This window comes from Haemaphysalis longicornis, unplaced genomic scaffold (assembly GCF_048455015.1).
Source record: "Haemaphysalis longicornis isolate Haplotype H1 unplaced genomic scaffold, Haemaphysalis longicornis Haplotype H1 scaffold_7, whole genome shotgun sequence".
Lineage (NCBI taxonomy): Eukaryota > Metazoa > Arthropoda > Arachnida > Ixodida > Ixodidae > Haemaphysalis > Haemaphysalis longicornis.
Genome location: NW_027526422.1, coordinates 128,069,285 through 128,093,254, shown reverse-complemented (window position 1 = coordinate 128,093,254; position 23,970 = coordinate 128,069,285). Strand labels below are relative to the sequence as shown.

General features: G+C 46.3%; 1 protein-coding gene across 1 annotated transcript; it reads left to right on the top strand.

Annotated features, from left to right (window-relative positions):
* Positions 1-4,863: 4,863 nt before the first annotated feature.
* LOC144145089 (3-alpha-hydroxysteroid sulfotransferase-like) lies at positions 4,864-23,348 on the top strand. Its single transcript, XM_077676581.1, has 2 exons — positions 4,864-5,272; positions 22,695-23,348. Exons 1-2 carry the CDS (start codon positions 4,877-4,879, stop codon positions 23,274-23,276), a joined length of 978 nt encoding a protein of 325 aa, XP_077532707.1. The 5' UTR covers positions 4,864-4,876; the 3' UTR covers positions 23,277-23,348.
* The last annotated feature ends 622 nt before the right edge of the window (positions 23,349-23,970 follow it).

Sequence of the window (23,970 nt, the reverse complement as noted above, 5' to 3'; positions counted from 1 at the left end):
AAGATCAGGCTAACACACTCGCACAACACCCCCAACACGTCTCCAGTTCAGTACACTACACAAACAATTTCATGAAACACAAACTCTCAGCCGAAAAGAAGGCTTTACATGACAGCGACAGATCCACAACATCCTATAACTCCGAGGTTTCGCTTCATGAGCTGACGGGTGCTCTGAGTACCTGTAAACCCTCAGCTCCAGGCCCAGACAACATCACATAGCGACTCGAAAGGAAAACGGGCTATGGAAAGTAAAATGCAAGGGGTCACCCTAAATGGACAGGAAACCAGCTGCGTCGATTATGGACACACTAGGCTGGATGACAGTATAGTTCAAATTAAGCGAAAGAAATGGGCATGCGAGTGTCATATAATGCGCATGACGTACAACCGGTGGTCCATTCGTTTAACAAATTGGCTTCCAATAAACCGCCAATGCAGTACGAATCGGCCGAGGACAAGATGGCGGGACGAATTGCGAAAATTCGGAAGGAAAACATGGACTCAAGTCGCACTCGATAGGCGTGGTTGGAGATCTTTGGGAGAGGCTTTCGTCCTGCGGTGGACAAAACCAGGCTGATGATGATGATGATGATGAATAGGTCTTGTAGAAGGGTAGACTGTGGAGGCTCGCCAGCGCTAACCTCTTTTAGCACCGGTTCCCGAAATTGGCGGTCGTGGCCGGATGACACGATTAAAGCAAGATCTTACGTCGCTCATTCAACGATTATATCCCTGTATTTCTGATTGATCCATGCACATATTTCATACTACATCTCATGCTGCGACAATACATACAACACTCACCTTACACGATTACAAGTCATACCAAATAAAGCTATTTTAATCAGCTCATACAGTTGCTGTAGCGCAAATGCTGATTCATTGCTTCATACAAACAATATTTGCCTGATTACGAACTTCTGAATTACAACCTAGGTATTTTTTGTTTAAAGTTCATGGCTATCAGTTTCAGTGTTTCTCTTTTTTGGCCGCTAGTCTTGTTAATACTAGCACCAGTAGGCTTGCTTTCACGAATAATTCCATTTTACCGAGAGCAAAAACTAACTACGGGAAACAGACCATGCACTTCTCAGCAATATATCTATGGAAATCTACGCCACCCGCCATTAAGTCTTCCAATACATTATTAAAGTTCAAAAATAATTAAAGTACTGCCGTATATCCCTACAGTGTTTGTCTAAGTCACTTCGGTATAGTTATTTTTACCATGCACTTTCACCTATTGACTTGTTTTACCTTATTCGTGTACATCTTCCTCTTACTCATCATTTGCTGCCATTATTCAGTGTATTTTAAGTTATACTGTACATGAGGTCCCGCTACAGTCTCCGACCTTGGGACCTTATTCTCTACAATGATCTCCCGTTAATACGAAATCAGTTAGGTCGAATTCTCGACCCGCTGCGGTGGCTCAGTGGCTAAGGTGTTGCGCTGCTGAGCACGAGGTCGCGGGATCAATTCCCAGCAGCTGCGGTCGCTTTTCTGATGGAGGCGAAAAGCAAAAATGCCCGTGTGTACGAGATTTTGGCGCAGGTTAAAGATCCCCAGGTGGTCAAAATTAATCCGGAGCCCTCCACTACGGCGCGCCTCATCGCCTGCGTTGCGTCGGCGCGTTAAACCCTACAATCAATCAATCAATCAATCAATCAATCAATCAATCAATCAATTCCCGCTTATGCCGACCAACGCGGGAAAGGCTGTCTGTTTTTCATGAACAGCCTCCCAAAGACTGTTCAGTTAGGTCCAACTACTTTCGGGTGACCGTGGTTGCTGTTGATTCTGGGTAGCGAACATGGAAGTCTTGTCGGGGTGTGGTGGGCATTCAAACGACCAGATGGAAAGAAATGCATAAGAAAACCACACCGCGAAGCGAATTCGTGGCATGGACGAAGGGAGCGAGCGAGAAAACAAAAGACACGCGGATAAAGCCACCACTTCCCCCAACCTCCAACCTTCGAAGCCAGCGGCAAAGCAAAGAAAAAAACCAGCGAGGGCGAGCTTTGTGGCCGCTCTGCTTCCGAGGAGAGATGCGCAACACTAGGAGGATAAAACAGTGAAAACAAACAAGGGACGACGGTGACTTCCTGTTGGCAAACGTAGCAGCTCTCCTGAACAATGCCATTTGTCAGCGGGAGCATCCGAGTTCGCGTCGGTTGGTTCGCGTCACGAGTCCCAACGCGTCACCGCCAAGATAGCGAGGCGCTCCATGTCTGTCTCTGCTGTGTTGTCGCTTGAGCTAGCTGGTGTACGCTCACCGTCGCCGCTTGGAGTGAATAAACGCAGGCAAGAGGACTTGAAGAGAGTTTTCTATCAGGTTGTGTACTCAAATAAACGATTTTTTTAGGTGCAGAGTGCTCTATGGGCTCGCCTTGTTGTCGTAGCTCTCTTGCTGGACTTAGGTAGAACCACATGGAGTTCCGTCGTCGCGGCGTAACCCAGAGGCTTCGAAGGCCAAGTGGCTAATATAGTCATAAGCGTCCGAAACTCGTGAACCGCTGGCGCTTGTCATGAATCTCCCCGTTGTTTACCGCAGAGAAAACTTATGGTGCATTCTAGGCAAAATATACGTAACTAAACGGCCGTGCCCGCGTTTAAATAGGAACACTCGTTGGGTTGGTTTTTATGATAGTAGGAGAAAAAAAAAGGGGGCAGTGAAACGCCGGCACGTGCGGGAGGAAAAGCAAGCACAAAAAAAAAACAGAACTCCCCCTGGCGCAGTTTCAGGCTGAGGGCGACCGAGTACTGCGAAGGCGGGAAATTTGAATTCCATTGGGTGGTAGCAGTGAGCTGATAACGGCGCTACAGCCCATTATGGTGAATCACTATTCTGTACTTCTTACAACTTTCACATTGAATGTAAGGGCTTTTTTTCTGTATTCTCCTCCATTGTATGTCTACTTCATTCACCGTCTTGAAGAAAGCTGTTTGAATGCACCCGAGGGTTTTGCAACTCCTTTTTCTTGGGAGGGCTTATGATAAGACGAACTTCTGATGTAACAAACAAATTATCATGGTCCTATCGGGTTCGTCATAACAGGTGTTTACTGTATAGAGCCCCCATGCATATATTTCAGATATTAATAAATTGATTGATTGATTGATTGATTGATTGATTGATTGATTGATTGATTGATTGATTGATTGATTGATTGATTGATTGATTGATTGATTGATTGATTGATTGATTGATTGACTGACTGACTGACTGACTGACAGGGTGCCAGCATTGCGCCATGACGAGTTTTTTTTAGGCCAATCACCGACCGGTGAAACGTCACCGAGAATGAGCCGTCACACAGTGCGATGTCCCGCATTTGAAAAAAAAATGCACAAGTGGCAGAAATAGCACAGTCAGTCTTTATAATAGCATAATGAGAGATAATTCGCCATACAGAGTTTTGAAAAATAAAAAAATACAAACAGAACAACTTTTTACATACATGAAACAATCCAATAAAAATATGCGTCATATGCATCCTCAACAAGCATAAACTAAAATAAGAAAGCCTGGAAACATTAGAAATACGAACAAAAATATCCTGAAAACAAATCAATCATGCATTATGTCATGCATCTGCAAAAAAATACTCCTCATGCAAGGTTAGCGCAGTGAAGCGCTATAGTAGCGTACATTTACATTACGGGCAAGAAGAGAGAAGGAAAACTTTAAAGCGATAAAGCTGTCCACCATATATATAGTTGGCTACTCATCAAGAAATCGAACTATAAAAGTCGCAATAAAGACAAGCGGAGTAAGAATGCTGACTGTCAGCAGACAGTTCTCCAAATATCTGGATTGTATTTGGCTTTAGGATGTGCGATTTGACGTACTGTGGCAATGAATCGCGCAACATTGGAAATTTTACAGCATTACAGCAGAAAATTGAAATTGAACTGTTGTCTCAGTGTTGTCTTTCGAGAAAGGGGCAAACATTATGGTACGCGGCAGATGGGAACAATCTGAGGAGTGCTATTGCGGTGTACATTTCCCAGCATCTACATTATATATACCCTTCGACCTAATACCGTCGGCCAAAACAGAAATACCGTATGCCAAAACCTTGACTCGCGACATGACAAGGACGCAAACTAAGGGGTGATTGTACATAACAAAGCAAAAATGATCTCCTGATGTATATTTCTTCATATCTCGAGGAACATCCAAGTATAATACTGGACCACTTACTACTGTTATCATCATTTCAGACTTCGATGTGAACATTTCATAAAGAGTATGATCGACGGGCTACCCCAGTCCAATTCGCTGAATGATTTCAGACTGATCGTATCCACACACATTTTGTTAAAAGTCCGCCTAAGGTTGCAACGTAGCCAATGAGCGGACACCACCGTAATCCCAACGCTCAATTCTCGCTCCCAATACGAAATTATAACACCGAATAGACGTACGCCTGCCTAATACTATTTGATGTGCTACAGCCCAGCGGGCCATCCACCCACATAATGTAACTGCTTTTAATTTCTTGTTCCAGGGCCTGGGCCGTGCTCAATATCGTACTTTATGACTTTCGTCTCATAAAGTTGTTCCGCTATTTCAGGGATTGTAACTGTCATCCGTAATACAAAATGTTGACGCTTTTGTTTCTTGTGGGTTTGCGCTTGGTATGTACAATCACAATCACATATTTCTCTTCCGGGTAAATGTTTCCATAAAAGCTGTTTTCCTGCGCTTATGTTAGCATCGGATACGGTCGTTAAAACTGCTTCCTGCAATTTTGAATTCCGCAGCTGGGTGATCGAAATCTGCAGAGGGTTATAAACACGCACCGAGGGCTTTCTCACCTGCCAGAAATTCGTAAGCCTGCGCCCAAGAATCGTGAGCCACCAGGAATATGCCCTCTCTCCGCCGCAAGCCTGGCCACCAAGTCATCAATGGTGTGCCCCGGTGTCCATTCATCACGCCGAAGTCTCTACAGGAAGGCCTCGACTTCTCTGCAAAAAAAGGTGACCTCTTGCAGGTGACCTACCCAAAGAGCGGCACACACTGGGTACAGTACATCGTTCAGCTCACCCTGAGGGAGGCCGAGCCCCTTAACAGTTATCAAGAGTTCATGAATAACGCCCCGTTCATCGAGTACCTTCCTGGTCCCCGGAACCACACCACCAGCAACGCAGTGCGAACACTTCTCACCCACCTACCTCTACGCAAGGAGAATATCAACACAGCAGCCAAGTACATCTACGTTGCACGAAACCCATGGGACTGCTGCGTGTCTCTCTACCACTACGTAAGATATCGAAATTCATATCGCGCACAGGTGCCCTTAGGCAATTTATATCTATATATATATATATATATATATATATATATATATATATATATATATATATATATATCCCCATTTTCGAAACATTTTCCGCTCTTCCTCACAGTTTTATGTAAACCTATATAAGAAATGTGTTCAGAATGTTTGCGACAGCAAAATCATGTAACTTTACTCTGATGAAGGCAAGTCCCGTTGCCGCTACGTAAGTAAACATTGTTTGTTATTGTTCTTGCTGTGTATCCGACTCTTTACTTATACTATATATATATATATATATATATATATATACATATATATATATATATATATATATATATATATATATATATATATTATATATATATAGATATATATATATATAGGGTTTGGAAATGAGGGGCTCGTTAGGGGCTCGTTTTTTCTCACGTAATTAATAATAATAATAAAAAATAATGTAACGTCACTAACGGTAAAAAATAGTCTAACCATTCCCCTATGCCTTCTTTGGCGTTGTAGACTGCCGGCATTTCTTACTGTATTTACTAACGAGCCCCTCATTTCCAAACCCTGTTATCGTGCGAAAGCTTAGTGAGGGCCTCGGTTCTGGCAGCCTTGATGCCAAGGTAACATAAAAGGGTTTCCCGCCAGTTACCCGCTTATGACAGGCTGTAGACGTTCGCGTCACGCCCAGAGGGTGAAAAAGAAGGTCCCCTTCTCCCCGTGTAGTCTGAGTGCCGCTGGCTACCACCCTCAAGAGTCAGATACAGTTGTAGTAAACATAAATACCCCAGAAAGTGAAGGAAAACACAGTCGCCCAGATAGCCGAATTGGTAAGGCATTCGAGTTCTAATCGAAAGGCGTGCGTTCGGTACCCACTCTGGGCGCGTGTTTTTCTTTCTTTCTCACGTAATTAATAATTATAATAAAAAGTAATGTAACGTCACTAACGAAAAAAAATATTCTAACCATTCCCCTATGCCTTCTTTGGCGTTGTAGACTGACGGCATTTCTTTCTGTATATATATATATATATATATATATATATATATATATATATATATATATATATATATATATATATATATATATATATTTATATATTTATACATGACAGAAAATAAGGGTCGGCAGTCAAGAAAACCTCAGAAAGCAAAGTGGAGGTTGGGGTGGGTCATAGAAACGGATGAATTTTTTGAGTCACAAAGAAAGTGGTGAAAACATGCCCGCCAGGTGGTATCCGAAACCACGACCTCCAGAATACCGGTCTGGTGCGATAACCACTACGTTACCGCCGGGGATGTTTCCCCACGACCTTCACGGCTATTTATGTTAAGGTATTTTTTGTTTCCTGCTGTTGGGGGTGGTAGCCAGCGCCACTTCGACTACGCGGGGTGAAGGGGACCTTCTTTTTAACCCCCCGGCCGTGAATCGAGTGTCTACGACATGTCGAGAGTGGTCGACCAGCGTTGAACCCTCTTAAGCTACCTTTGGCACCAAGACTGCCAGAACAGAGGCCCTCGCTAAGCATATGTAGTGAATAAGAAAATGGGAAATGAGGGGCTCGGTGAAATAAGACAGAAAATAAGGGTTGAATAAAAAAACTTTTCATCTGTTTCTATGACCCACCACAACCTCCCCTTTGCTTTCCGACGTTTTCTTGACTGCCAACCCTTATTTTCTGTCTTATTTCACGGGGCCCCTCATTTCCCATTTTCTGATTCGCTACATGCTTAGCGAGGGCCTCTGTTCTGGCAGTCTTGGTGCCAAAGGGAGCTTAAGAGGGTTCAACGCTGGTCGACCACTGTCGACATGTCGTAGGCACTCGAGTCACGGCCGGGGGGTTAAAAAGAAGGTCCACTTCACCCTGAGTAGTCCGAGTGGGGCTGGCTACCACCCCCAAGTGCAGGAAACAAAAAAATACCCTAATATAAATAGCCGTGAAGGTTGCGGCGAAACAGCCCCGCCGGCAGCGTAGTTCTTATCGCACCAGACCGGTATTCTCGAGGTCGTTGGTTCGGATCCCACCCGGCGGACATTTTTTCACCACTTTCTTTCTGACTCAAAAAAATTGTCATCTGTTTCTATACCCACCAAAACCTCCGCTTTGCTTTCCGGGGTTTTCTTGACTGCCAACCCTTATTTTCTGTCTTATTTCACCGGGCCCCTCATTTCCTATATATACATATATATATATATATATATATATATATATATATAATGGGAAATGAGGGGCACCGTGAAATAACACAGAAAATAAGGGTTGCCAGTCAAGAAAACCTCAGAAAGCACAGGGGAGGTTGTGGTGGGTCATAGAAAGAGATGAAGAATTTTTTTAGTCGAAAAGAAAGTGGTGAAAAAATGCCCGCCGAGTGGGATCCGAACCCACGACCTCCAGAATACCGGTCTGGTGCGATACCCACTACGCTACCAGCGGGGCTGTTTCCCCAGCACTTTCTCGGGTATTTATGTTAAGTACTTTTTGTTTCCTGCACTTGGGGGTGGTAGCCAGCGCCACTCGGACTACTCGGGGTGAAGGGGACCTTCTTTTTAACCCCCGGGCCGTGACTGAAGTGTCTACGACATGTCGAGAGTGGTCGACCAGCGTTGAACCCTCTTAAGCTCCCTTTGGCACCAAGACTGCCAGAACAGAGGCCCTCGCTAAGCATGTAGCGAATCAGAAAATGGGAAATGAGGGGCTCCGTGAAATAAGACAGAAAATAAGGGTTGGCAGTCAAGAAAACGTCGGAAAGCAAAGGGGAGGTTGTGGTGGGTCATAGAAAGAGATGAAGAATTTTTTGAGTCGAAAAGAAAGTGGAGAAAAAATGCCCGCCAGGTGGGATCCGAACCCACGACCACCCCCAAGCGCAAGAAACAATAACACCTGAACATAAATACCCCAGAAAGTGAGGCTAAAGTAGCCCCGCCGGTAGCGTAGTGGTTATCGCACCAGACCGGTATTCTGGAGGTCGTGGGTTCGGATCCCACCTGCCGGGCATTTTTTCTCCACTTTCTTATTTTCCAAATTCTTTACCTTTACTAACTACATTCTCCCCTTTGCTTTGCGAGCTCTCGGGTCTCAGCAAAACCAGTCTCGCGCCCAGCATTCTCGATGGGGCTGCCTGTCCCAGATCATCCACTTGTGGCGGATTGCCCATATTCGTGCACATACCCACTTTGGGTGAATTTGTCCGAATACTGCAGAATACCTGCAGAACCCATGACTCCTGGACGTCGTGGGTTCGGATCCCACCTGGCGGGCATTTTTTCTCCACTTTCTTTCCAAATTCTTTGTCTGTTTCAATGACCTACCATATCCTCCCCCTTGCTTTCCGAGGTTTTCTTGGCTGCCAACCCTTATATATATATATATATATATATATATATATATATTGTAAGAAACTGCGACCGGTAGGCAGGTTCGTCCGCTTTATTCCCCTCGAGCTGCCGCTTCCTCTTTCTCTCCTTCCCCGCTTGGCTTCGAATACACCTCCTTCGTGGGTGATTGCCCGCGGAACGCGCTTTCGGTTTTGGCTTTCGGTTTTCGCCTTCACACTCAGCCACGACTGCGAGCCTGACCGAAGCGTGGCGAAGTGTCAGTCTGCACGCCCAATCTTCTTTTTCATGCTCGACACATGGACAGCGAAGTTGTCTCTTTTCCGCTTGTCAAGGTTTGCAGTGCCCGAGGGAGTAGCCACTCGCCAAGTATTCGCGCCTAAGCGCTCCATGATGCCAAATGGCCCGTCAAACTTAGGTAGGAGCTTCTGGCCGGTTGCCTGGGTCCCTCGTTGCACCCATACCTGGTCACCGACACCATACTGCGGTGCGCGTCGATGTCGGCGATCGTAGTATTTCTTCTGGGTCCTCTGCGCATCGATAGCGTTCCTCCGTGCTTCTGTTCTGGTATTGCGGCACACCACCTGGCGATCGACAGGTCGGCCGACTTTGACGGGAGTGTCCAAACTGGCAGCGACGTCTAACTTCGGAAGTTGCCCGTAAACGACTTCGTACGGGGTTTTTCCCGTGGAAGATTGGAAGGACGTGTTGACAGAGTAAGCAGCGGACTGCAGGTGCCTGTCCAAGTCAGCTTCCCCTGCCTTGTGGGTCTTCACGTACGGTGCCAGTCGTGTTTGAATCGTCTGGTTAGTCCTTTCTGTAAGGCCGTTAGCCTGGGGGTGGTAGGAGGACGCAAAATGGTGTTCGACTTCCGCTCGGCGAAGAAAAGAGCGTAGCTGGCGGCTGCGGAAAGTCGTTGATTGGTCTGATATTAGCTTTTTGGGCATTCCATGTCTCCATTGGAAATTCGTTTTCAGGAACTCGATCACGTGACTTGCAGCTAGGGAGGGCACAGCGGCTACCTCGACGTATTTTGAGAGGTAGTCCACGGCGACAATGATGTAGCGGTTTCCGTCAGCCGTGGTGGGCAACGGCCCTACGTGATCTATGCCAATGGTGTGAAATACTGCCTCAGGAGGCGTGATGGGGCTGAGTAAGCCTGGATGACTTCCCGGAATTCTCTTGTACCGCTGGCAAACTTCACAACTGGCTACATAAGAGCGAATTTGGCTGTGCATCTTCGGCCACCAAAAGCGCTCCTGTACTTTTTGGAGAGTTGCGCGCTGGCCGATGTGTCCGCCCTCGGGGGAATCATGAACGGCGCGCAAAATCTCAGCCCTCAACGCCGCCGGAATTGCAATGACCAGGTGTTCCTCATTGCGACTTTTGGACCACACGCGGCGATATAGCGTTCCGTTGCTAAGAACGAGGTTGGGGTTTCCTGATGACGTGCTCAGAACCCCAATTATAGTAGCCAGGTCGGGATCGTCACGCTGTGCTTTGCTAACGTCTTCCTGCGCAAATAGGATCCAACTGTCCCCACGGCAAGACTGCGAGCATTCACCAGTGGGGTGACGTGAGAGCGCGTCAGCGAGCTGGTTCACCGCCCTTGGGCGATGGCGTACGTGGTACGTGTACTCTTGCAGAGTAATGATCCACCTGGCAAACTTGTGCTTGAGATGGCGCTTGGTGAACATCCACGTCATTGCGGCGTTGTCCGTCACCACCGTGAACTCGCGTCCCAACATGTAATGCCGGAACTTGTCGTCGACGCTCCAGACAACGGCGAGGCACTCCAGCTCATTCGAGTGGTAATGCCGCTCGGTGTCGGACAGCTTCCGGCTAGCGTACACCACGATGTGTTCCTTGCCGGTTGTATCGCGCTGCATAAGTACAGCCCCGAGGGCAACCTGGCTGGCATCGGTGTGCACTTCTGTCTCCCAGTCTTCGTTAAAATGGCTTAGCACCGGGCAATGGGTGAGCTGCTCTTTGGGCGTTTGAAAAGCCTCTTGTTGAGCAGCACCCCAAACAAATCTTGCGTCTTTCCTTGTGAGGTCTGTAAGGGGGGCAGCGGTAGAAGCGAAGTGAGGGACGAATTTACGTAAGTACGAGGCAACGCCAAGAAATGATTGCACGTCTTTTAGGCAGGATGGCGTGGGGTAGTTCACCACGGCCGCGATTCGTTCAGGAAGCGGCTCTATCCCGTCGGTGGAAATCCTGTAACTCAGGTACGGGATGGAGGTGGCCCCGAACCGGCATTTGTCGCGGTTCAGTCGAAATCCAGCCTCGTACAGCCGTGTTAATACATGATCCAGATTTCGGAGGTGGTCTTCGGGGTTTGACCCAAGAACAAGAATATCGTCCAAATATACGACGCAAGCTTGGTCTTTCAAGGACCCGAGGACTGAATTCATAGCCCTTTGGAAAGCGCTGGGTGGCGTCCGCAATCCGAATGGCATGCGGTTAAATTCAAAAAGTCCTGACGGGGTACGAAAGGCTGTCTTACATTTGTCCTCTTCCGAAACGGGAATTTGCCAGTGCCCGGCGCGTAGGCCAAGTGATGAAAAGTACGTAGATTTACGCACCGTGTCGAGAGCGTCGTCGATGCGAGGCAACGGGTATGAGTCCGGTACGGTGAGCTTGTTCAGCTCCCGGTAGTCAACACAGAATCTAAGTGTTCCGTCCTTCTTGCGCACGAGGACGACGGGAGCAGCCCACGGGCTGGACGAGGGCCTGATGATTCTTGCGTTGAGCATCTCAAGAACCTGTTCGTCGATCACGGCTCGCTCCTTTTCAGCATAGCGACGTAGCGGTACACAGACTGGCGGGTGATCGCCTGTTGGTATTGTGTGTACGAGGAGGTTAGTGCCGGGAAAGTGCGCTGTGTCGTCCGCGAAAAGGCCTTTGTGACACTCCAGCAAATGGGACAAAGCATCCGCAAAGGCTGGTTCGCCTTTATCAATGGCCGGAGTGGACTGTCCGATGGTAGTGGGACACAGGTGCACTTGCCCACGCTCGATGCGTACCTCCACGTCATTTGAAAGGAGGTAGTCTACCCCCAGGATGACGTCTGCTGGCAGGTCCTCAAAGAGCGGGATTGCAGTGAAAGACCGGTGGCCAGCCCCCGTCCCTATGGTCAGGTCAAGGGCTCCTACGGGCAAGGCACAGCCCCCGAGGCCATGCAGCGGTGGTTGTGTCCACGGCTTCATAACGTCGTCCGGGGCGTGTCGTCGGTGGATGGCAGTGCGCTCAGCCCCAGTGTCAACCAGGGCCGTTACGTCGCCGATCCCCTCTATATGCACCTGAACCATGGGCAGGGGAGGTACTTGGTAGTGTATCTGTGGCCGTGGCGCCGGACAAGCCTTGTTCCTAGGGCCAGGGCGCCCGCGCGAAAAACATTCCTGGGGCTGAAGAACGCCTTTCCTTGACGTTGACGGGCCGTTCGGTGCCACAGTGGCTGTGGTAGCGGCAGGAAGCCGGCGTGCGGTATCGTCCTGCAGTTCTGCAGCCAGACGGATGAATGCCGGTGGGCTCAAACCTGGCGACTGCACGGTCAAAATTGCAGCATGAAGAGGGTCCGCCAGGCCATCTAAAACATACTGCCTAGCAGCAGGAGTCTCCCAGGCAAGGCTACATGCAGAGAGGAGCCGCAGTTTGTCATAGACATACGTTGTGACGTCTTCGCCAGGTCCTTGGCGGCGCGCGCGCATTTGCATCAGGCGGTCATCGTGAGCGGGCCGGCAGGTCACCAAATGCCGTCATAAGTGCCCCACTCCAGCTTGCCCAGGTTGAGTGCGAGTGGCCATCATAAAGATGCCACGCTCGGGCAGCATCGCGCAGTCGAGATTCAGCGAATGACCGCTTGGCGTTCTCAGGCCACGCATGGAGAGCGGCACAGGCGTCTATTTTCTGCAGCCAGCTCACCGGGTAGTCGCGGAAGCCATGAAACTCTGGGACAGCGGAATCCACCGAAGGTGAAGCCGCCCCACTCAGGAGCGAAGCGGAGACGGAACCGGTGAAGTCTGCCAATCGTCGGGTCAACTCGACGATGGCGTGAAGAAGATCAGCGGTGGTAGCGGCGTTAGGCGGCGTGTTGGTACTCAATTCGCGCCCGTGCGCGCTGCCCTCGGATGAAGGCGCTTGAAGAGATGGAACGTCTCTGCCGCTTCGAAGTACAGTCCCTGAGGCCGGATCGCCGCGAGGGAGATGGGTTCCGCAGGCGGGGTCGCCTGGGCTTCGGAAGTTTGTCGGCTGCGCCATTGTAAGAAACTGCGACCGGTAGGCAGGTTCGTCCGCTGTTGTTGTTGTTGTTGTTGATCCTTTTCTAGTGGCACATACCCACGTGGGGGATTGGCCAAGAAACGGAGTGGCTTTTTGGGGCTAAAACGCCCACCTCATGGCCTTATATAATCAGCCTGTAGGAATTGGGGAGACGGTTACCGAATTATATAATAAGTTTAAGGAATGAATCAGTGAATGATGTACTTTTGGAAGAAAAGGCTAAAAAATTTTGACCGAGTTAGCAGGACATGCGTCTGGTCTCTGATATGTACGCGTGAATGGCCGCAATAATCTCTCTATGACAAAACCCCAGGGATGTGGCCCCGAACGAAAGAAGCACCGGCATCGACAGAGGAAGGCCAATACGTTGAATTGGTGCGGCTAGATACCGTTTCCGAATGAAAGAAAAACCGCGGCAGTACAGGAAAAAGTGTTCAATTGTTTCAATTTCACCGCAAGCAGCACAAAGACCGGAGGAGGTGAGACCAGCGCGATGCAAATAAAAATTAAGCTGCGGTATTCTGCATCTGATACTGGTTAAAGTGACCTCACACTGGCGGGACTCGCAAAATCTCGCATTCCAAGTGTGAGCAAGATGGGCATAGTCATCCAAGCCTGTGATAGTACTTTCCTGTGTCATCCCTAGTCGTAGATATCTGCGGAACCTTGCTCGCGCCAGGAGAAATGGGGTAGGGCTGAGGTCCACCGTAGGGCCATCTAAAGCTGAACCGGCCAAAGAGTCAGCTGTTTCATTGAGCCATAGGCCCCTGTGCCCTGGGACCCAGATGAGCCGGATGTCGCGTAAATGAGGAGGCACAAGGCGGTTGAAGGTACGAATAAGTAATGAATTTTTTGGTGATGTTAGCGCGGTACAAACCGACAGGGAATCAGAAATAATAGCAACATTTAAATATTGTGGAGGTAATTTTTTTAAGGCCATAACTATTGCAAAAAACTCAGCTTCGAATATAGGAGTGAAATCGGGTAAACGACAAGAAAATGACCAATTAAGTTGTGGGCTGAAAATCCCCACGCCCGCCCTCTCCGCACGTTGCGATGCATCCGTTGCCACTACCACATGTGAGCGCAAGTTCCCCAGATGCTCATCCAGCAAACCCATTAGTATCCGTGTAGATATCAGTTTGGCGTTATGGGGGAATACGTTACTGAGGGACAGAGGAGCAGGTACTACTTCAGGTAACATCGGAAGAATTTCCGGAAGACTGATGTTGAGCGCTGAAAGCAAGCTTTGGGCATACACACATTGAGGGCGATTGTTTCGAGGCCATGGATAGTTAAAAAACAATGCTGGCTGAGCCACCATCAATGACAAAGCTTTGCTCAAAGGAGACTCGAAGATTCCCATCATAGTCTGCACTGTTAAAAGTTTAAATCGAGATTCTAGACACGGCGAGCGGGCTTCTAAATACAGAATGTTGTTTGCGACATATCGCGGCAGGCCGAGGCATAATCTCAGTGCTCGTCGCTCCAAAAGAATAAGAGGACGGAGTTTGTACGTTGGTGCACCCGAAAATAGGACACACCCAAATTCTAAAATGGGTCTTACATAACCACCGTATATAAAGAGTAGGGTGTCCCTCCGCATGCCAATTTTTCTGTTGCTAACTCTACGCAACAATGCTAGAGCTCTTTCCCCTTTTGTCGAAATGTGGTTTATGTGCGGGCGCCAATGAAGCGTGCTGTCATAGATAATACCCAAGTACTTCAGAGCAGTCACCTGAGGAATGTTCTTCTCGCGATAACTCAAACAAAGGTTAACAGGAGTGGATAATGGAAACACGAGGACCGCGCATTTAGCGACGTTAATGGACAAATTCATACCTGTAATCCACCTCTCGATAGAAACCAGATATGCGTGTAATTGTTCATATAGATCGTGAATATTCGGCGCAGCGGTAAAGAAGGCTATGTCATCAGCATATACATAGAGCAAACTGCCTGACTGATTGGAATAGAACTCAGCAATATATTAAAAAGGATAGGAGAAAGAACCGATCCTTGCGGAACACCCCTTGTTTGCTGTCGAGTCGATGAATTAAAACCATTTTTGGAACAAAAATATTGACGACCAATTAAAAATTGTTGTATCCAGGAGATGATGTATTTGGGAAGACCACAATCCTTGAGTTTGGCAATCAGGATGCTACACTCCATGCTGTCATATGCCTTGGCCACATCCAGAGTGACCAGCGCGCAAACCTGCTTACATCTGCGGGAAAATTGTATTCTGCTCTCCAAGTCGACGTGAGCTGACCAAATAGAGCAGCCTGGGCGGAAGCCGATTTGATGGGGACTAAGGATATTTTCTTTAGAGAGGAAGCGGAGTAAACGGCCATGTAAAATTCTCTCCACCAACTTGACCAAGTTGCTAGTTAGAGCGATTGGACGAATGTTGTCGGGGATAGTTCCTAGACTAGGGTTTTTTAACAGAGTAACAATTTTCGCAATTTTCCAATCTGCGGGGATCCATGATTTTTCTAAGGAAGTATTGACGATATTTAACAGATCCTCAGGTGACTCTTGAAAGAGGAGCTTTATACAGGCGGTAGAGATACCATCGGGCCCTGGAGAGGAGTCCGGGAGACGCATGATGACATCAGCCATCTCTTCCATCGTTACCGCGGAGAAGTCTGAACCTGGGTCTATTTCAAGTATAATAGAAGGAAGGGATGCAGTAATCCTTTTTTGTAATTCCCTAGAGATCTGTTCGAGGTAATCTAAAGTTTCCTCCGGCTTCTCTACAACTGAAACAACTGTACTTGGATTACCAGTACTTTTACGGTTGCGCAGGAATGCAAACAACGCACGCCGGTTTTTCTTTTCTGAAAGCGCGGAAAAGCGACTTTTATAAAACTCCTCCTTCGCAACAGATATAGTTCGGCGGAAAATGGCGGAGTAATATTTGAAATTCACCCAGTTATCAGGGCTTTGATTGTGAATAAATTTCTTCCATGCCGCCTTTCTACGACGATAATCCCTGGCGCAGTCTTGATTCCACCAAGGACTGACTCCGTCCTTTTTGGTTGAAGAAACAATAAATTGTGAGTTTTTTAGTGAACTTTTTAGTACTGTTGTTACCTCCAGAGCTCTCGTTTCCGCAGGGTCCTTAGGTAGAGGGGAGAGGGCTGAGCGTAGTTTTTGTTGCATTACCTGATAATTTATTAAAGTGCGCACTACACGATTTGGTGCGCTCGGGAAGGCTGCTACATTAAAAACAATGGGTAAATGGTCGCTACTCAAGGGGCAGTCAATGGTACTCCACGAAGAAATTAATCCGCCCTTTGCAAACGTTAAATCCAAAACTGAATGCGTTTGACCCCTAACGAATGTCGCATTGCCCGAGTTGAAGCAGACCAAGTTATTTTCTGCGGTCCAATGCAATAACCGGCAGCCGCTTATGTCTGTTTTGGAACCCCAACTAACATGATGGGAATTAAAGTCTCCTGCGACTATAACGTTTTGCTGACAGGACGACATGGCCAAATCAAGAGGATTGGTGGTAAGCACACCGGTAGGGAAATAAGCATTAAGTAACGAGAAGGGCACACACCCAGGGAGGAAGATATCAATGGCCATGAGTTCACACTCTGACGAGAGGTACTGGAAGGACAACTTGGCTTTGCGGCAAAAGTTTAACGATATGAGAATCAATAATCCACCACCTCTTGTTGTCCTGTCTAGACGAAACACACTAAAATTTGGAAGCATGAAGTGCTTGCCGTGAGATAGCCAAGATTCTTGTAGAATAATAACATCTGGGGAATGATTGTGGATAAGATATTTTAGATCCGCGTGGGCCGCTTTATTCCCCTCGAGCTCCCGCTTCCTCTTCCTCTCCTTCCCCGCTTGGCTTCGAATACACCTCCTTCGTGGGTGATTGGCCGCGGAACGCGCTTTCAGTTTTGGCTGTCGGTTTTCGCCTTCACAGTATATATATATATATATATGCTTAGCGAGGGCCTCTATATATATATATATATATATATATATTGTAAAGGAGATAGTCGGCGTTCCGGTAGAAGGCTGGACTTGTTTATTCACGAACGAGGCGTCGACGCAGACGGGGTGAGCCGAAACTACCAGCTTTTCGCGAGACTGACGCTGAACGAGCGTGTCCTCTTCCTCAAGCGGCATCGGGCGCAGCATATCCACGTAGGGGGATTTGCCCGTTGTGGCTGATGCTCATCACAGTTCTTATGGGCGCAACATGCTTACTACAATATATATATATATATATATATTTATTTATATATATATGTATATATATATATCTATATATATATATATATATATATATATATATATATATATATATATATATATATATATATATATATATATATATATATATATATAAAAATCTAGAGAAAGATAAACTCACAAAGCGCGCAGAAATAGTATAAGTAAAGAGTCGGATACACAGCAAGAACAATAACAAACAATGTTTACTTACGTAGCGGCAATGGGACTTGCCTTCATCAGAGTAAAGTTACATGATTATGGTGTCGCAAACATTGAACACATTTCTTATATAGGTTTGCATAAAACTGTAAGAAGGAATGGAAAATGTTTCGCAAATGGAGAGTGTGCATACAGTCAGGCTACGCCTACGTTACAACATCAACCAACAAAAAAAAAAAAAAAAGGGGGGGGGGAGCAAGAGAGAGAAAAAGGGGTCGTGTTAACAATGCAGCGTTCAAGGTTGCACCATGACGGGTCAACGTATGCCGCGCGGGTTGCAAGTTCAGACAATGGGGGAAAATGGTCAACGGCGGTTTGTAAAGAAAGGGAAGAGTATACAGCAAGGTATTCAGTGGCTGGGGAGACTGGTTCTAGGGAAAGCGAAGATGGGTGTGCCCCCCGCGGATGAAGAGAATAGATAGGGTGCACAAAAGAGCATTTCACAGAAGCTAGCAATCGAACAGGAAATAGGTAGGGTCACAAAAGGTTAAACATGAATAGATCACAAAGAGTTAAACATTCTTAAGTGGTGGTGGGAACGAGGCCTCCTTCTCCCGGACAAATGGCATTGTTGAGCCGCATTAAGCTAACAAAGCTGCTGCATTAGGAGAGTTTCTGCGAATTCTGGTGGCAAACTCGAGGGTAGGAATAATGAACATAGTTATAAAAATTATGAAGCCGCTAAGTTTATTCGAGGGATAAGCACGTTAATTTTCCGTAACTTTCATTAATTCCAAGTGTGGCTGACCCAAACTTATAAATGAGATAAGATTCCCGAACCTCGCGGTCGTGGTGCGTTTTGAAGGCGGATTCTAAAATCGTTGCTTTAAGATGATCAAATGCATGCCCGGGACTGTTCACAATCCGCCTTCAAAACGCACCACGACCGCGAGGTTCGGGAATCTTATCTCATTTATAAGTTTGGGTCAGCCACACTTGGAATTAATGAAAGTTACGGAAAATTAACGTGCTTATCCCTCGAATAAACTTAGCGGCTTCATAATTTTTATAACTATGTTCATTATTCCTACCCTCGAGTTTGCCACCAGAATTCGCAGAAACTCTCCTAATACAGCAGCTTTGTTAGCTTAATGCGGCTCAACAATGCCATTTGTCGGGGAGAAGGAGGCCTCGTTCCCACCACCACTTAAGAATGTTTAACTCTTTGTGATCTATTCATGTTTAACCTTTTGTGACCCTACCTATTTCCTGTTCGATTGCTAGCTTCTGTGAAATGCTCTTTTGTGCACCCTATCTATTCTCTTCATCCGCGGGGGGCACACCCATCTTCGCTTTCCCTAGAACCAGTCTCCCCAGCCACTGAATACCTTGCTGTATACTCTTCCCTTTCTTTACAAACCGCCGTTGACCATTTTCCCCCATTGTCTGAACTTGCAACCCGCGCGGCATACGTTGACCCGTCATGGTGCAACCTTGAACGCTGCATTGTTAACACGACCCCTTTTTCTCTCTCTTGCTCCCCCCCCCCCCTTTTTTTTTTTTTTTTTTTTTTTTGTTGGTTGATGTTGTAACGTAGGCGTAGCCTGACTGTATGCACACTCTCCATTTGCGAAACATTTTCCATTCCTTCTTACAGTTTTATGCAAACCTATATAAGAAATGTGTTCAATGTTTGCGACACCATAATCATGTAACTTTACTCTGATGAAGGCAAGTCCCATTGCCGCTACGTAAGTAAACATTGTTTGTTATTGTTCTTGCTGTGTATCCGACTCTTTACTTATACTATATCTATATATATATATATATCTATATATATATATATATATATATATATATATATCCGAGGACGCAAGTGTATATTCTGGTCTGTCCGTTTTATAAGAAGTAAAGAGACAATAAAATTTTCAAAATCACAATTACCACGGCAAAATTGAAACTTTCAGATTCGTTTTTAGAAATACATAAATAAAGCATTGCCATGACCTCCGACCAGGCCATAAACGGCATACAGGCGATATGGAATATAAGAAATAAGAGAACTTCAGAAGGTTGTGCACCGGACGTGCAGCAAATATATATTAATAAAGGAAAGATACTAAGAGGAAGGAATAATGAGCCTCACTCGATCAAGTAAACGTGGATATGATACTGTGAGTTTACGTTAATAATGCTAAGCCTAGATGGCAAGGGTTGAAATAAGAGTTGAGGATCGATAGAGCACGACAAAGACTACTTATTGATGAGGCGAACCTCTGCTCGCAATTAACTGCTACCGCTAGGCCAAGCGTTCAATTAACGCGTTCTTTGTATAAGCCTAGCTGCCAGCTGCTCATTTCAACTTCTGTTTTGCTTTTTAGTCTCAGACGTTTAGGCGATTTTAATACAGCGCGGTAAACCCGCAGCCACCTGGCGGAGATAATGTTATTGCCAGCGCATCGATATTGAAGCCCAAATCGCCTTCTACCGAGTAAGTGGAACAGCTTCGTGACCAAGGCTGACCGTTGTAGGGTCGTCATGATGGTTCCATAGTCCTGGTAATGCGGTACAAGTGACAGGCGCAGAGACAGAAGTGGAAGCATGCATTCATACAACCCGAATGCACGCTGTGTGTTGTGGTTAAACATATTTGTGTAGTACAATGTATTACAAAGAGGAACTGCAGGAGCTTAATCAGTTAAATGATATGCACAAAATGATTCATAAAAACCAGTTAAGCATAATGTGTCCCCAGCAAACACACATATAACCAATACAAATGAACTTTCTCAATCGATATTCTGTGTTGAGGAGAAAAAGTTCTTCTGTTCCCACTCCTCTGGAAGGGCGGTGATAGTCCTACAGCTATCCCTTTCGCATCAAATCGTTCCTTTTATCACGGCATTTGACGCGGTTGTTGCAAGCGCAACAATTTTAAACAGATCAGTAAATACATGTCTATAATTTTCCCTTCGACGATATCAATGCGCAGACGCCCGCAAACGCTGAATTGAGAGGTTCGAATTGCCACCCCGAGCGTGTTTACTCAACAAAAGAAAACCAACATATTTAGTGCGACCCGCAACGCGTACTCCCGCGTTCATTTAGCTATCGGCTCTCCCCTTCTCTTTCCATCTCTCCAGTGTAATGTTAACACGAACCCTTACGAGAGAGTTCACTTCCCTGTCTCTTTTAAATGCTTAGATAAATTCCGAGGCAATTACATTAGCCATAACATCTTAAAAGGAACTGGGGCCAACTGAGGAAGGTACATGCGGAGCACGCAGCTTCTACATGCATCCAAATAACTCTTTAGGGTTGGACGAAAATGGTAGTATTTGTACTATTCATATTCCTAGCACTGCCAAAAGCTCAGTCCGTCAAATGTACAGAACCCTGCAGAACCTAACTAGGCCCTAGTGGCGCATTGCGAACGGCAGAACATGAAGCCCAGAACACATCCTGGGGTATGCTCCGCACGTACCCAGCAGACCGAATTTCGCTGGCTTTCAAGCATGCCGAAGCAATTTGAAAACGTGCAGTGAGGATGCAAGCTTTGTTGGACGTCTTTAGTCATAATACCTCCATCTAAACAAACAAGACAAATTTCGAATGAAATAAAAAAACTGAACAAAAGGCGAAAACCAATTCACTCCAGGTAATCTGTACGGGTGACACTCCTGACGGCCAGGCGAGCACACCAGTAACACTGACGACGTATCCAGCTTCTCGTACGCGCAAACACATTTGTACAGTAAAAACGTCTACCTAGAGCAAGTACATTAAGAGCACTAAGCAATCACACGCCACTTACAACTATCTATCCTCCAAGTGCTTAAAGTTACTTTGAGCAAATGTAGGAAATCAGCACCTGGCACTGAACAGGTCGCATTTGAACACCTGCGCCTAGGCACCATTAACACTCTACTCTTTATGTCATAACAATACTGCTTGATAGATACTTTCCGCTTCTTTGGAAAGAGGCACTTGAACTACAGTTACTGAAATAAGTAAAACATGCCTATCGCCCTACAAGTTATCGTTTAATTGCGCTGACTAGCCGCCTGGTTAACTTGCTGGAAAACATCATTGTCAGAAAACTCAGGCACTTAGAATATCATAAAATCATGGATAGCTATCAAGCAACCTTTCACATGGTTACATCTACAATCAAGCAGCTAGTTGGATTAGCATCATATGTCAAGACGATTTGTCCACAAGCATCACTGTATGTCCGCTTTTTGCGCGTCCAAAAGCAAATAACAAAGTCAGTGTTTCGAAAGTCTGCGTGACCTGATTTCTTTGGGCCATCACATAGCATGCTAAATACACCTGAAGGCTACCTCTCTGCTGAAACGTACGCGGTAAGGGTGACAGCATCAACTTGCAGCAACACACAAACGGGAGAACGGGGTCCCACCACAGGGCAGAATACTGTGCTGCACAGTTTTTATGTTCAATGTGAACACAAGTCGAAATTCACCGTTGCCCACAATTGTTTACTGTGGCTACAAATATGGTATTTTCATCAGCTATAAATATGGAGCCCTCTACATTTGCGAGAGGTATATAGAAGTTAAAGTACACAGACCTACCAAGTGGGCTGATGAGAACGCTTTAGAAATAAATCCTGAAAAAAAGCCACTGTGGTTTGTTCCACATGCAGCCTAGTATTCGGCTAGACATGAAACCCAGTTTTAAGGAGTAGCCATTCCCGTCAAAAAGGAGCAAAGGTCCTTATTACCTGTTGTGTGAAAACCTCAGTATTCTCCAACATTACGTAGCTCAACGTAAAACGCATAAGAACAATAATTAACTAAAAGCTGTCGCACCAGTCCTACGGCGCCGATAAAATGGGTCTTTTGCATCTTTCTAACGCGTTAGTAAGCTGGTGTACAGACTATGGGGGTGCCATGAGGGTGCTCTGCCTAGAAATCTGCGTTCACTATATTGAATCAAGTGCTCCATCTGAATCTATTTCTTGCTTCCTTTTCTTTCTGCGCAAGCACAATGCAATCCTGATATGGTAAATGCAATCAGTAGGTTGTTTATTATAAGCGTACATTGCAATGTTTCTCTGATACCCTACTGCCTTCTACTCGACATAACACGCAGACACTTGTAAAAACAAACATATAATTTTCATGGAAACATTTACTAAAATTATATACAGAAAAGTGTACAACGTGATGAGGTCGCATCTAGTGCAACATGAGTTTTTGGGAAACATCAGTTTGGTTTTGCTGAAGCGGTTAGGCCACCAACAGTGACCACGGGAAGTTTTCTGTATTGCCTGAAGCCTGAAGTGCTGCTACATTTTAGTGCTGTATTCTGCATTCTCATCATTCACAGTTTCTTATCCCCGCAGGTGAAAGACCTGAGCATCTACGGCTTCGAGGATGGCACGTTCGACGACTTTCTGGATGCCTTCCTTGAGGGAGACTTCGGTTACGGAGATTACTTCGAGCATGTGGTGGGTGGCTACTCCCTCAAAGACGAGCCCAACGTCTTCTTCGTAACGTATGAGGAACTCAAAAAGAATACGAGGAGCACGGTACTGAGGCTGGCTCGATTTATCGGGGAACGCCACGGAAACATGCTAGAAAACGATGGCAAAGAAGGCCAGAAGCTACTCGACCTCATCATCCAGAGGAGTGCACCGGAAAACATGCGCAACATTATGTATTTACTCCCAGGGGAGCACAATAACGCCAGGGTTAACGAAAAGCTAATTAAGTATTACGCATCGTCTAAGCTAACGCAAGGAGGAGACAAGGGATACAACTTCGTTAGGAAGGGAAAGGTTGGAGGCTGGAAGGAGTATTTCTCGCCAAACCAGCTTGAACGCATGGAAGCTACAATCGCCAAAAAGACCCATTGTTCTGGGGTCATGAGTTTGTGGTCTGACATACGCCACGAGGCAATGCGTATTTGCGATCGACTGGAATAATATGTGACATCCGTGGACTGCTTCCTCGTAGTCGACACATCATTGGACGGCAATTGAAAAACTGTTGACCACAAGAAGCCTGTGATTTGTTGCTCTTTTTGCCTATTTTGTTAAGTACTGACTTTGTTCTTGGCTAGGATTACGTTCGCTTGCTTTGAATGATCACAGGCGTAATTCAATTGCGTGCTGTTCGAGGCATTCATTTTTAAGGCACAAGATGTAAATAAGACGCGACAAATAGACGAATGCCTCCTAGAAAAACGAAATGTAAATCAGACGCGGCAATAAAATACAACCAGTTCCTTCATTCTGGTAATTTTTTTTACAGATGCGGCTCACATATGCTCGCTCTCGTAAAGTGTTCTAAGCACTTAGGTGGAAAAAACACATTTCGGCGTAGGAACACTACTGTGTTTCGGAATGCAGCATGGTAAAAGGTGAAGACGGCATTCCGCGCTCTGTCCATGATTCGTAAAACTGCTGCATTGCTTGTAACACGCCAAGGTAGTCCGTTATTCGGAATGAAAATGTAAATGCAAAGGTAACAGCAACTATGTTTATGCAATATTCGTGTCTATGCAACCCAAAATGGCCGACGAATGGTACACAAATTCCCTGACGGGTGGCTTGCGAAAGGGCTGACTACTGAAAAGATAAAAAAAAACACGACACTGAATTCTCGGAACGATGCCAC